The 14,117-nt window shown below is 40.2% G+C and overlaps 2 protein-coding genes across 7 annotated transcripts in view; both read left to right on the forward strand.

The window, feature by feature from the left end:
* Window positions 1-5,564, forward strand: part of WTAP (WT1 associated protein) — a 28,039-nt gene extending 22,475 nt beyond the window's left edge. For 3 of the 5 annotated variants that reach the window (XM_080614515.1, XM_080614517.1, XM_080614516.1), the window contains exon 8: window positions 1,831-3,054. In XM_080614515.1, the coding sequence (XP_080470641.1) occupies window positions 1,831-2,414 (584 nt within the window). In that variant the 3' untranslated portion in view covers window positions 2,415-3,054. Of the gene's footprint in view, window positions 1-1,830; window positions 3,055-5,429 lie in introns of those variants that run through there. The other 2 variants (XM_080614519.1, XM_080614518.1) reach the window with 2 other exon arrangements.
* Window positions 5,565-6,038: 474 nt separating this feature from the next.
* On the forward strand, window positions 6,039-11,955 carry SOD2 (superoxide dismutase 2). Of its 2 annotated transcripts, none has more exons than XM_080614522.1 (5): window positions 6,039-6,168; window positions 7,272-7,471; window positions 8,366-8,482; window positions 10,088-10,267; window positions 11,426-11,955. In XM_080614522.1, exons 1-5 carry the CDS (start codon window positions 6,140-6,142, stop codon window positions 11,569-11,571), a joined length of 672 nt encoding a protein of 223 aa, XP_080470648.1. In that variant the 5' UTR covers window positions 6,039-6,139; the 3' UTR covers window positions 11,572-11,955. The 2 variants fall into 2 exon arrangements, with proteins under 2 accessions (XP_080470648.1, XP_080470647.1); XM_080614521.1 differs by having other exon boundaries at window positions 6,042-6,168; window positions 7,269-7,471; window positions 11,426-11,953.
* The last annotated feature ends 2,162 nt before the right edge of the window (window positions 11,956-14,117 follow it).

The following is a 14,117-nucleotide window of genomic DNA, read 5'->3' on the forward strand; positions in this document are numbered from 1 at the left end:
GTTGCCTTGCAGTACTAGTTTAATTTCCTGATGATACACAACTGTAAAACCATCTTTGCCAGAATGAAAGGACAAAATTGAGTAAAATATGGCAATTGTAAAACTTTACTGGTAGTATTAATAATAAAAAGACACAAACCACCAAAACAACTTTGGGGGACTTGGGATTTACGGCTCCAGTAATGCAGTGTTTGAATTTGAAATTCAAGAATGTAGGCTTTGCTGTTTAATAAGGAATGCTGAGACTGCACATATTGGTGAATTGGTAAGGTGAAAGCTGTTAATGTTGCATGAAGCTAAGCATGCACTGGGAACAGAATTATTCTCGTTAACTCTGACTTATTTCAAAATAATTTTAAAAGCAGATCATTGTTGAAACTCTCTAACAGTGCCTAAGGATGCTTAAGTAACTCAGGTGAACTAAAAGAGTTCATTATTGTGTTCACAGTCCAAATTTTACAGCATTGTAAACGTAAATCAAAATTACCTATAAGCTCTGGCCTCTTGCATAATTGAAATGAAGGAGAAAATGCAAATATAAATAAAACCTTCTATGAGAGTTCTGTATAGAATCAGTGTCTTTTTGGTAGACTGTTACAGAGTAGGTTACCTGATTATTACAGTAAGTCTTGAGGAATGAGCTATTTGGGCATTACGTAAGCCACTGGATATGTATTTGTCTTACAACTGAAGCCTAAGATAGCATAGACTTGCTTTGGCATTATCCAAGTCTGACAATCCTATATTTTTAAGGATAATTCATTCTTTCCCCCGCAATCATATTTTTGAGAAAGTAGCAATATAAAATAAATACAATTATTTAAGGGAAATTACTTTTTTTTCCTGGTGTAATGACATGTTGTTGGAATAGTTACCCTTTTACTTCTTAACTGCTGTTTAGGTAATGCAATTAATCTAAATTTATCAAGCTCATAATTTAAGCAGATGTGGACATTGCTTAAAGGTTTTGCCTATCAAGTGCAGTATAGTTAAGTAAGCTCCAGAGATGTGTTCTTCAACCACTACTGCTTCTTCCCCAAATCAACAAAGATGACAGTAATCCTGCAGTAAGTTTTCCTAATGTTTTTTTCTATAGCAGCAAAAAGACTTCAATTTTATGACTTCTTGCAGTAATAAACAGTTTGCTTTTTATTTGCTCTGTCATATGAATGGTGCAGTTGAAGACTAAGGGACTTGGTGTTTCATTTACTGTTCTCAGGTCAAGTCTGTTTTGCTTGAAAATAGAGTCCTAATTGTAAAATCCTTTTAGTACATAAGTACTAAAACACCCTGTTGAATTAGTTCACACTTTTGTTAGAAAGAAGGTGGTGTAGTGTCCTGTTATGTGGGATTTAAAGGATTAAAACCAGTCAGAGCTGAAACTTCCTTGAAATGTGACTGAAATCTCTTTTTGTTGCTGAAGAGACTTTTGTAATTACTTGGATGTATTCCATACAGATATGGTTCATGGTCACTTTTACAGGATTTCTGCTAAGGTTTTGTACTTCTTTAAAAGTACATACATAAGGTGTTTTTTGCAGAATATTAATTGTTGGAATTGAGCTGTTTTCCAGATATCCTCCTTTCTTGCCCAGAAATTAATTTTTTCTCATACATTTTGAGTAGCATTATAAAAAGTGTGTAGATGATAGTTAAGCATTTTCTCCTTCAGAGGCAGAGGATCTAAACCAGTGCATGCCTGATGGCTGAAAAAGTCTGTTGAAAAACTTCAGCATAAAATATTGAGTTGTAGGATTTTAATTTTTTTCTGAGATTCAAGCTATGTATGGGCTATTAAGTGTCTGCAACAAATGTGTTTTCTTTATATAGAATTGAATGACTTCATCATCCAGCTTGATGAGGAGGTAGAGGGTATGCAGAGTACCATTCTAGTTCTTCAGCAGCAGTTGAAGGAAACTCGCCAGCAGTTGGCGCAGTACCAGCAGCAGCAGTCCCAGGCATCCAACCCAGGTACCAGCAGGACTCCATCTTCTGAGCCTACAGACCAGGGAGAGGCTGTGGGTAAAGACTGCAGCCGTCTGGCAAACGGACCAAGCAATGGTAGCTCCTCCCATCAGCGGACGTCTGGGTCTGGTTTTTATAGGGAGGGTAGCGGCACGGAGGATGACTTCCCAGCTTCTCCAGGGAATGGTAATAAGCTGTCCAACCACTCTGAAGATAGAACTGGTAGAGGAAGTGGTAGCTACATAAACCAACTCAGTACTGGGTATGAAAGTGTAGACTCTCCCACTGGCAGTGAAAACTCTCTCACTCACCACTCAAATGACACAGACTCCAATCATGATCCTCAAGAGGAGAAAACAGTGAGCATGAAAGGTAACAGAACTGCGGGTTCTCGTCATGTCCAGAATGGTTTGGACTCCAGTGTAAATGCCCAGGGTTCAGTTTTGTAACATTTTTCTGCAACATTTTTATACAGTGTCATTTAAATTGGGAGAGGATACTGTCCAGAAGCTGTTTAAATTAGTGCATACTTGTCACAATTTTGCCTTTTTGTGGGTTTCTTTTTGCTTCAATACCTCTGCCTCTTTGGAAATTTTAACAGTTAATTACATTGAATGTTGCTAAGAGGACATTTGTGTAGCTCAAGTTATTTTTATATGAGTTAATGTGAAGTTGAAATGGAAATTATTTCCATAAAGTATAACATAAATGATGTCTGTACAAATCTGTGTATATCTAGAACCTGTGCTGTGTAAGGGCATTCTTACTCATACTGTTATACTTACACCACCTTCAAGATTTGTCATAATAGCTGTGGGTTTATGACTGCCAAGTTTGCCCAGTACAGTAGTTTTATCACTAAAAGATGGACTTACTAAAGGAGTCCTGTAGTAGTTTCAGTGTTAATTACAGTTTTCCCCACCATACATCTGTGCATTTTCTCCTTAGGTGACCGAATGTTTATGGATTGTGTGCATAGTTACTCAGTTTTTAAGAACTGTTGTATCCTGTTTATGCATATTGCTCTGTGACTCCAATATTATCTTACCTGTACTGACCAAACCTAAATAAAAACTTTTAATAATGTAATTTCCTCATTGCTCTGCATTGGCTTATGTGGCTTATTTGTATGCAGTGTATTTACAGTACTTGGGTTTTTTTTCTTTATTTTAATTTGTTCATGTGTCAATCCTTTCAGGCCAGCCTGATGGTGCTTATTCTACAGGACTTTTCCTTATTGTCAGATAAGGAAAAGGAGGAAAAAAAAGGAGGGGGAAGGGAAGGGAGGGAGTTAAAAATTAAACTTTGGAGTGTGGCTTTTATGAAGATTAAAGTAAAAGTAAACCGAAAAGTTAGAAGTATCCAAAAGATAAATATACAAATTAAACTACAAAGCTTTGAGTTGGTAACTCAGCCTCTTTAAATCAGATGTAACTCCTGTTGTTTTTTTTAAATGCTTACCTCAGGGAGCTGACTTCTTAATAGATGCAGAGAAAAATACCTTTAAACATAGTTTTGTTATTCAGTAGCAGTGAGTTATGAATTTCTCAGAACCTGAATTTCTGGTGGTTATTTTCTATCTACTAGCTCCATAACGAGGAAGATCACAAAAAGGAAATGAAAAAGCACATGTTTTAAGCACTGTTCAAAGGGAAGATGAAAGTACTTCTCAGTTTACTTTTGGGTAGACTTAAGTCTAGTTTCAACATTGAAACTTGTAGATTTTGTGATTACTGGATGACTAACCAAATTCTGATATGTAGCCACTAAAACAATAGTAAATAGCTTTATAGCTTTGCAATTCAGTGTGGAAACAGACTTTTGTTGTTGGAAAGCAATATCTTAAGAGTTCTGGGGCATCCTTGAAATTGTTTCACATTTACAAATTCCTACATTATAGAAGGATTTCTGTGGTACCATTTTTAAGTGGCTTGTTATATGAATATTAGCATCTACAGTAGCACTGTCCAAGACAAATGGATGTAATTAAAATACTGCTAGCTTAAAAAACTGTTTGATGCTAGTCCATGCACTGCTGCTATTTTAATTTTACAGGGTTCACTTACACGTATTAAAACTACTTAGGAGTTGTCACTCAATGCGTAAATTCCATTGGTGGTACCTGGTGGTTTTTTGAACATTATTTTAGCCCTCATTACCTGAAAACCAGCAATTACTCAACATGGCACCCAAAGTAATTTCTGTGATGGTGATCGGGTTCTGTAGTTGCTGGTGATTTATATTTGGTCTTAATATAGTATTGCTTGATTATTTGCAATGTGTGTATATGTACATCCTAGATTCTGTAGATGATAGAATACAGTATTTAAGAAGCTTAAAATGCTGATTATAGATAACAGTGGTTTTAGCTGATAATGGTGGATGGCAAAAAGCCTCGTGTGGGAATTGGTGGTCATGGTTCAAATTTGTCTGAAATATGGAAGCAAATCATGCCAAGAAAATGGTTGACATCTTTTCACCTAATATAAGGAACTAGAAGAATGTTAAGTATCTTTGGAGTTACAGTAATTCCAATTGTGCTAAGGTTAAAAAAAAGCCTAGCTTTCAAGTGGTGACAGCTTGCTACTTAAATCTGTCAGTTACTATAGGATATTAATTTCTTAAAACCTCATATAAAGATGAGTGTATGGTACTTAATTCCGCAACAATAAATTAAAATTTAGCTAAAGAGCTAAAAATAGAAATACAAATTAACAATCTCAGACTGGAAGCTAGCTTAATTAATTGAAGGAAAATAACTGTGAGGCAAGGTAGGCCATTACCCTTGTCATTCTCTGCTTAGAAGGTATCATCTAAAGGAGCAGGCTGGGGTGTTTTGTTTGTTTTCCCATAATGAAAGAAATTCAGCAGCTGAGCCAGTGAATAATAAAATGAGTTCTATAAAAGACTTGCTTTCATGGAAATCATACTGCAAAGCATTAATGAAAGGCAGTGTAATACAGGTTAGCATTTCTGTATGTATAATACTTATGTTCTTGCCTGGCTGTCAGCGCCTATATTTAGGACATTTAACAATCTTGAATGTAGTTGGTTTATTTTAACAAAATATAATTTTATTAATCACTGATAAATACAACATATCGCTCTTTACAGTTAGGTATTGCCTAAATCTTGCTGTATGCTTTCAGCATTCAGGGGAAATCTTGTTTCCAAACCTCCTGTTGATTTCAGACAGTAGGCTGAGATTCCCTGTGTGGCTGGGTCTCTCCAGGTGTGTTTCCTGGCAGTTTCCAAGATAAGGTTGTTTTACAACAAGGTTGTTCAGGCCTAAGCCCCGCTGAATTTTTGTAACTCGTTTTTCTTTATAGTCTGGTAGATACAGTTTCTGTAATATCCTGGGATATGCATGTTTGTTTAAAAAGAAAACCCAAAGGATGGAGGGTTTTGTGATAGCAGAGATGGTTCCATACCGTCCAAATTTTACCTGTTTGTCTTGTCTGCAGAGTGCCTCTGAACCGAGGGAAGAGTTCTCCTCCCTGACCTGCCTGGAGAACCAAATCTTAATGGGTCTTCGAACTTGTTTGCACTGATTATGCTGATTATTCTAGCTGATGGGGGTGAATGTACCCGAATGAATGATTTCTGTCAGCACTAAAGGCCGTTGAATTGCTACCAGGAGGAAAACTGATGCTGGCAAACAAGATGCGCACAACATGTGAGGAAAAGAACAGAGGTAAATCAAAAAGAGTAAGTCGTAGCCAAAATAGCTGAAAAGGTATTTGTATGCTCTGCTGTCAGTGGACTGACAGAAACACGTCTCAGGCAGGCTTGAGAGGTTAATACAGCGATCTTACGCTGCTGTACCCTCCCTGCTGCCCTGCAGCTGAGCAACAGCCACAGCTGCTGCCAGGCGGCTTTCCGCTCGGTGGAGACTCCTCCCGAGCTCGTCCTTCTCCGCGGCGGCTGCTCACCTCGGCTTGCAGCGCCGCAGGCTTGAGTTTTAAGATAACAGCTCTATATAGTGGTTCTATTTATGATAATGTGCTACGTAGAGTGTTAACAAACCGGTGTTCTTCCTTAGTTTGAAGAAGTCCGCTGACTGCATTACCAGCAGCCGCCCGGCTAAGCTCAGCCCTTCGGGAGCGGGCGGTGCCGGAGGCGGGCCAGGACGCGGTTGCGCCGTAGGTGTAGTGCCTGCCGTGACATCGCCGCCATGTTGTGCCGCCTGGCCTCGGCGGGCAGGTGGGAGCCGCGCTGTGTGTGTCTGTGTGCATGCATGTGTGCGTGGCAGAGCTAATGTCGGTGAGGGACCCGCAGCGTGCAGCGGAGCGGTGGGAGGGAGAGGAGGCGGTGGCGGTGGGGTCGCCCCTTCAGCGGCTCCCCGCCATTTCGGGAGGCGGGAGGTCGCGCTGCTGCATGCTGCTCCGCGCGTCTCGGCGCCTTCTGAGGGGCTGCTGGTGGGCATCTTTTCACCCTCCCGGTTCCTGCCCTCGCCCTCCGCCCAGGGGCTGTCGCCGCCTGACGGAGTGCGGGCAGCCCCTGCTAGCCGGGGTCGCCGCGCTCGGCCGCTTGTCAGGGGCGCGAGGATTTTGCTCTTGGTTTGTCCCTCGTTCATGCCAAGGTCACGAGTGAAACAGAAAAGGGCTTCAGGAGCTGACCTTCTTCTCGGCCCAGTGGTTCTTTCATCGTGGTCATTGTCATGTCTCGTAACAAGTGCGAGGTGTTAGAACGGGGAAGGGTGACCAGAACCTGCCTGGTGTTCTGTGCTGAACATCGTGGCTGCCCTGTCGTCATGCAGCGCAGTGCATTATATGTCCGATACCCACCACAGGGACGAGGAACTACGTGCGTTGGTGTTAATGCTACAGAGGATCAGTGCCGGAAGGCTGGTGACCCTGTGAGGTTTTCAGCCTTTTTGTTTCCAGTACAGGCACCTTGTGGATGGTGAAGGGAGGGCAGTGAAGGGACATTTTGGCTTCTGTTTTAAATTAATAACGATTAGGTGAAGCTTTGAATGTCAGCATTTCTGCTGGCTTTCCATTCCTGCCCCCACCTTTGCCTTACCGTTATGCATGGGAGGGTGTGTGACTGCTGTGGCTTGGGGGGCTTGGTTTGACAAGTGGTAACTTTAAGTTGCAAAGCCCTGCATCTATGATCTTTATGTGAATTTATCTTTGCAGTTAAGCAACAGAGTGTGCTTGCTTTGAGCTCTTGAAAAATGACAATTTGACCTAAGATACCACCCCATGTACTTAAAACGGTGATCGCAACTCATCGTTTGTCTGCTTCAGTGAAGCCCAAGTCCTGAATAAATACTACTTCTGGTTTTTTATCTCTTCTAGAAGCAGTGCCAAGGTGGTAGCACCATTGGGATGCTTGGCCTCTAGGCAAAAGCACACTCTTCCTGACTTGCCATATGACTATGGCGCTCTGCAGCCTCATATTAGTGCAGAGATCATGCAGCTGCACCACAGCAAACATCATGCCACCTACGTGAACAACCTGAATGTTGCTGAGGAGAAGTACAAAGAGGCGCTGGCAAAAGGTTTGTATGTTCGTAGTCAACGGATGAGATAGAAGCTTGTTCACACAGATGATACAGGAGTTAAAAAATGGGTGGCTCTTCTTTCTAGGGGAAATAGTTTCTTTTAAATTTTTGGGATTATGTAACTCCAGTTTTCTTTTTAATAAAGTGAAATATTACAGACAAGCTTTTGTTGTAAACTTCAGTGGTGCTGGTAAGGAAATGAGATGTAACTGAAAAGCATGGATTCTGTTCTTTGTAGTGCTGTAAAAGTAGAAGGAAATTGACTGCTGTGGATTTAGTCCATATTTACATTAGTAACTTAAATGGAAGATGGAGTCAGTAGGAAATTGCAGCCATTTTACTATACAAATACTTTGTAATGAAAGGTTAGTAACTTATATAAAGCAAAATTCATGCACCTCAATGATTTTCACGTCAGAAGCTCTACTGATTCTTGTGAAATAATCTTATTGACTACAGATGGAGGTAAAACAAATGTGCAGTTAACGCATGAAATGCCCAGTGAAGAGATCTGACTTCGGGTGTCAGTTATGCCATTGGCTCAGATTAAGGGGTCACGTAAGTCACATGCTGGTGTGAGACACTAAAATATGCAACAAGCCATGGAATTTTTTGATCTTTCAGTCAGACTGATGAAAATATGTGAAACAATGTGTACACATTTTTAAGAAGGTAGAATATTCTCTGTTGTGGTCTTTTCTAAAGAGTATCAGTTTACATCTAGAAAGTAATTACTGTATAGACTCACTTCTGTCTGTTGGCAAAAGTCTTCTTAGTAATAAGACTTGAAAGATTTTGGAGATTGATGGAGGCCTTGCGGTAACTTAGTGACTACTGTGGTGATGATGATGTTTTTATTTATCTATGTGTTTCTGTCTTCTGCCTACTTAGGTGATGTTACAGCTCAGGTGTCACTTCAGCCTGCACTGAAGTTCAATGGTGGGGGTCATATCAATCACACCATCTTCTGGACAAACCTTTCTCCTAACGGAGGAGGAGAGCCTAAAGGTTAGTGCTTCTCACAGTGGTTTGTTGCATGAGTTTTAATTGGCCAGTAGAACTAATGATTTTTTTTCTCTTTGAAAGAGTCTAAGGGATCTTTATTTTTTCAGAGTTAATTGGCCTTTCTGTATGACAGTTATCACACTTCTGAGGAGTTCAGGGTTTTTGAATGCAAGCGGAGAATATAAAAAGCTAGCTCTGTGTTAAGTATTTTTAATTTCTAAAGGTGATTATGTGTACACTGCAGAATACTTGGGTATTGCTTTATCTTGTCCTTTCCATCTTTGTAACAGAAAATAGTTGTACAAAGCTATGCTAGTCAAGCTGCCACGTGTGCTCAGTTCACAAAAAGAGAAGAAATGTTCTGCAGGTCATCCAGCCTAGTGGCTGGATTTTATGCTCCAATTTGAATAGGGATAGTTTAGCAGTTAAAGCCTAAATGAAGAAATCCCCTTTGAGGAGGATAGAGTAGTGATTATCTGCAAGTGACCTGCCATTAAAGGTAAAGGCCTAGATCTCAGAAAAGTTGTGATGAACTAGAGGATTTTGAATGAGGTTTGTATGTCTGTAAATTCGTGGGCTTCAGGTGCTTTGTACTCTGGTTCAGTGTTCATAGGTGACATCTGCTTGTGACTTTTGACTCTACCATGGAAGTACAAAGATGATCTACTTCAGACTAGAGCATAAAATAGCAATTCTGGTATCAGTCTGTTTCTGATACAGCTTGTTTTCAGATTGCATTCTCAGAAAAGATGTTTTAGAGCCTTGATTTTTCTCTCCCAACTTGCGTGAAGTTTCTGTGAAAGTCAGTGAGTCTGAAATGTCATCTTTCAGTTCTGACTGAATGGCTCAAGGTTTTTGTAGGAAGCCTGGCTTATGATGCATTTGCAGCTATCGCCAGGAGATTTTCAAGACCAGCTGATGGTGAAAGGAATGAAGAATTCTTCAGCATTGCACTGTATGAAGTATTCTGACATGTGCTAATTAGGAGCATAGCCACCTTCAGGTTTTAAACTCTTAAATATATGGAAGCCACAAGTGGGTTAGGATGTAGGGGAAAGGAAGTAGTTTGACAGTGTATTGTTACACTAAACATACTGATTTTTGCTTCCTTTGCCCCAGCACAGATTATCTTAATAATAGTAAATAAGGCATCTAATCATGGAACTTATTCATCAAATAGATTACTTAACTGTAGAAGCAAATGTAAACCTAAAATCTGAGGGAAGTGGTTAAATACCTCTTACTATGTGTAGGTTCATTAGACTGATATCGAAGATGCCCACGTATTTCTTTGTACTAAGAAGTCACAGCCACTTAGTGTTGTCCTTTTAGATACGCAGCCCCTTACCTTCTTTCCTTGAATAGCCAATTGACAGCACCCTGACTGTGTCTTTGAGGACAGTGTCTTTGACTGTTCCACTAACTTCTTTCTGGTCTGCTCACCCTCTTAAGCAGATTGGGATAGAACTGTTAATTAATGATGCAACTACTCTGCTTGTCTAGACACTTCCTTCCCACAGAGCCCAAATGCTTCCTTTCCTCTTTTCTTCTATTTCCAGGTGATACCTGATGTTCTATGAGCTTTTTGTATCTTTGTTTTTTTTAAAGGAGAATTGATGGACGCCATCAAGCGTGACTTCGGTTCCTTTGCAAACTTCAAGGAGAAGCTGACAGCTGTATCTGTTGGTGTTCAGGGATCAGGCTGGGGGTGGCTTGGCTATAACAAGGAGCAGGGGCGCCTACAAATAGCAGCTTGTGCAAATCAAGACCCTTTGCAAGGAACAACAGGTCAGGTTTCTTTCCTTCCACTCTGCTTTTCTCTTTGTAGATTTCATAGGCAAGTGTATGAAGTCTGAAAAGGGGCTTGTGGGGAAAAAAGCTGAGAAGAAATTGCTGGATAAATAGGGCTGGAAAACCAAACGTTGCTACTAGCAAAAGCAAAAAACAGTTGCAGTTTTTGAAACAGCATTTGTAAAGCAGGACTTAAAAACTGTGAATAGCAGTAGGGTTTAAAGTCTGTCTAGTCTAAGAGGAAGTAGATGGGGCATATTGTGAACGTGCACTCTCAGACAATTTCAGCTTTGGCTTCTTTGTGTTTTTTTGAGTAACTGGAGTAGGTTGCCTGTATCGAGGAAGATTAAGCCTCTCGCCTTTAGTTTTTCTCTGGCAGAAGGGCTGTGCACAGAACTGTCAGTGCAGGCCAGACAACTGGAGGGGGGAAGGTGGACATAGTAACTCTGGGGTTAAAAGAGAATGCTTTAATCTGCTTCCTTAATATTTGTAAAGAGTAATGAGTGTCAGTTTAATCAGCTTCGGATATGGATAGGAAGTACAGCTAGGCAAGCAGTGTAATACTGGTAATGATCACTTTTGAAGATAATTTTACTTGCTTAGACTTGGAAGTGATGATGGCAGGGTGGACTTCCACAGAGGGAAGAGGTTGTGACTGGTGACAGTCCTGCCTGGAGTGCCTGTTAGTCCAAATCCTGTTATAGATATCTTTAAAATATGTTCTGGCAAAAGAATTTCATGTACTGTCAGCAGTCCATGTATTGCTTATCGGTAGGGAAAAAAAAATAGTATAGTAGGGACATACAGCATAATGAGGGTAAATTTCACTCCTACCCCCTTGAAAAAACACCCCATTAAAAAAACAGTGGTTTCAGTTATCTCTTCAGGCCAGTTCTAGCGTGTTTGTAGGTGTTTATCTTGATCAGCTCTTTCAGTTTATGCAGTGTTTGTGTGGAGAGCAAACAGTTCTGTAAAATGTTGCGATAAGCACCTCTCTGCTGGAGAGCTCTTTGGCTTCCTGCAGGTAAAGACTCAGAAATCGGGTACATCTTGGGGATGTGCTATAAGAATTTACATGTAAAGTGTGTTTTCATAGACCTACAACACTTAACCCTTTATTTTTATTTTTTTTTTTTTTTTTATTATTTTTTACAGGTCTCATTCCTTTGCTAGGAATCGACGTATGGGAACACGCTTATTATCTTCAGTACAAAAATGTTCGACCTGATTATTTGAAAGCCATCTGGAATGTGATCAATTGGGATAATGTATCTTCAAGATATGCAGATTGCAAAAAGTAGAGTGGAATTCTTGCACAGACTTCTAAAATGTCACCACTTCTGCTCTGATACCACTCTTGTAGTAGTGCCTGTGGCTTACAAATGAATTGCTCTACTGCAGAAAACACTTAGCTCCTCCAACAAAAGCATTTCATAATCAAGCAAAGTGTCTGCTTGTTTAATTCTGTGGAAGGTGTTTACTTAGAGTTTTGAAGCTTTAAAGTGTTGTGCAACAAAGGGGGACATTTCAAATAGTCTTTTCCATTGCATATAGAAACATAGATCACCTTGCTGAAGCTTTATGAGGTAATGGATTTCCTTGTTGCACTAAAATACCTATGTGGAAATATGTACTAATGTTGCTATAAAGAAATAAAACTCTAAAGAAGAATCTTCTAAAGCTGTCTGTAAGAGACTCATTTTTAATAATAGCTGATCCAGTTATTTGACTTAAAAATTACTGGAGAAGAGAAACACCTTTTGTAATTTGTTGTATTAGACCTGTGGAGCTTTCTTACAGATTAAAAAGGTAGGTGAAAGGGGAAAGAGGTGTCTGTGCCTGCCTGACTTGACTGCCTTCAGCCATCCCTACCACCTCTTACATAAGATCTTCATGTCTTGCACTGATGCGCTAGAAGAGTTACCTTGGGCAAGGCGCTACAGTCCTGTGTCAGGCTAACTTTTCTTAGGCGAACTGAATGTCAGCATGTGAACTGGTTTCATACTAGCTGTTCAGGAACATACTAAAACATCCTTTGACGCTGATGATATATGTGTTTGAAGTATAAATTGTCTCTGTGTAGCTGCGTTCCTGAAGCAGTTATAACAAGTTAAACTTAAGCTTGAGGTGTGAATGAAATACTCTGTGGTGTAAAAGAGCATGCCCAAAAAATCTTGAAAAAGGAATGGTGTATTTTGTTTTTTTGGTTGGACTTTTTTTACTAATTTTGTCGCAAGCATTTCTGGCTGGATGCTGCGGGCATGCATAGTGCCTTGAGAGTTTTCTTTGAGCTTTCTCAGTATGCTGCTTTAAGTTCAGGATGGATTCTCAGGGAAACAAGGAATAGGCTTACAGTACTGTACTGCTAGGCTGGTCTTGTGAAGTAACAAGATTAAGGGGAGAAGTGTCTATAAAGAAAGAAATGTCTTCTGTTAGCAGATGCAGGGAGAGCAACTACCACCACCATAGGAACAGTGTTTAGTCACTAACCAAAGCTGTGGCTGGTGAGATATGCCTTGCAAATGTGCGTTGTGCAGACATGGCTTATTTCATATTTAAAGTGGCTTTTATTATTTCTACTGTGAAATACTTTAGGCCTAGTTCTTGGGCAACCTGAGCTTCTGCTTAAGTCTGGATTGCTTTGTAATCTTGTTAAAATCTTATGTCATCATACCTTTGCTTTGCCTCTGAGAGTGTGAGAGCAGTGATGAAAAAAATAAGTCTATTGGTAACCAGTACTGGCAGCTTTTGAAGGGTCCTGAATGGTCCATATTCTTCCTGTTTGCAGAACCCTCTTAGGTCTGGAGAGCTGGTGAATAAAAGCTCTGCCACAAGCTATGCTCAGCTTTTCTTCCTAGAAAGGAAGCCTAGGTCTCCATGGGAAAATCACATAGATTTTCTTTTTCCCCAGTAGGGGCTTCTGGCAGAATTGTATTTCCTAGGTGGCAATTAAAGCCAAAAATCTTTGCTGTAATTATTTACCGGGGTGATGGTTTGTTTTGAAACACATCTTTCAAACTTAATGTTCCCATCCTCTGTCCTTGAGTGTTTCCTTCTAAGCATTTCAGAATGCTTTAATTAATGCAAAATACCTCATGCAGCCTGCAGTATTCCTGCTGCAAGACTATTGAGGGTAAATCCTTTTTGAGGGCTTAATATTAGTTACAGAGTTGATTAATATTGTTGATCATTCGGGAGAGCCATGGAGTCTGCCTGAAGATGAAGGAAGCAGTGGAGGTTTTTGTTTGGGTTTTTTGTTTGTTTTTTTTTTTTTTTTTTGATTTCTTATTCAAGACTATATGATATGGCGAAATAGCAGAGATCAAAAAACCCCAGTGGAGTGTTCCCTCTCATAATGAGTGAATGCTGAAGCAGGGCTTTGTGGATGAGTGCAGTAGTATGTATGTCAGGCATCTTCTTGGTGCTGCGCACTCTTACGCAACAGAGAGATAAACACGTCCATGCAGTGGTGCTCTGGAAGGGAGTGCTTAAGCTATGGAGAAAGTGCGAATTAACTCTGGGCAGTGAGGACATGAGAGCTCCTCAAGCAGCACCAGCATGTGCTGAGGCATTAAAGCCTCAGTCCTGCTGCCCTGTATCCTGTCTTTAAGTCTGAAAGTAGGGAGTCCACTGCTATATACAAACAGGAATGTTTGTGGAACAGGAAGATGAAAATTTACTAAGTGTTAAATGCAAATAGTAGGAACACTGAAGCAATGAAAATGATCTAATGCTTGTTCAGGTGGACAATTATAAAGGACCAACAAAAGTTGGTTGTATGGCTCATTTGAAGGGCAGGCTTGGTTAATCTGTCTTAACTCCAAACCTCTGTGAAATCTCTAAGGGG

The sequence above is a fragment of the Psittacula echo genome, assembly GCF_963264785.1.
Source record: "Psittacula echo genome assembly, chromosome: 4".
Taxonomy (NCBI): Eukaryota; Metazoa; Chordata; class Aves; order Psittaciformes; family Psittacidae; genus Psittacula; species Psittacula echo.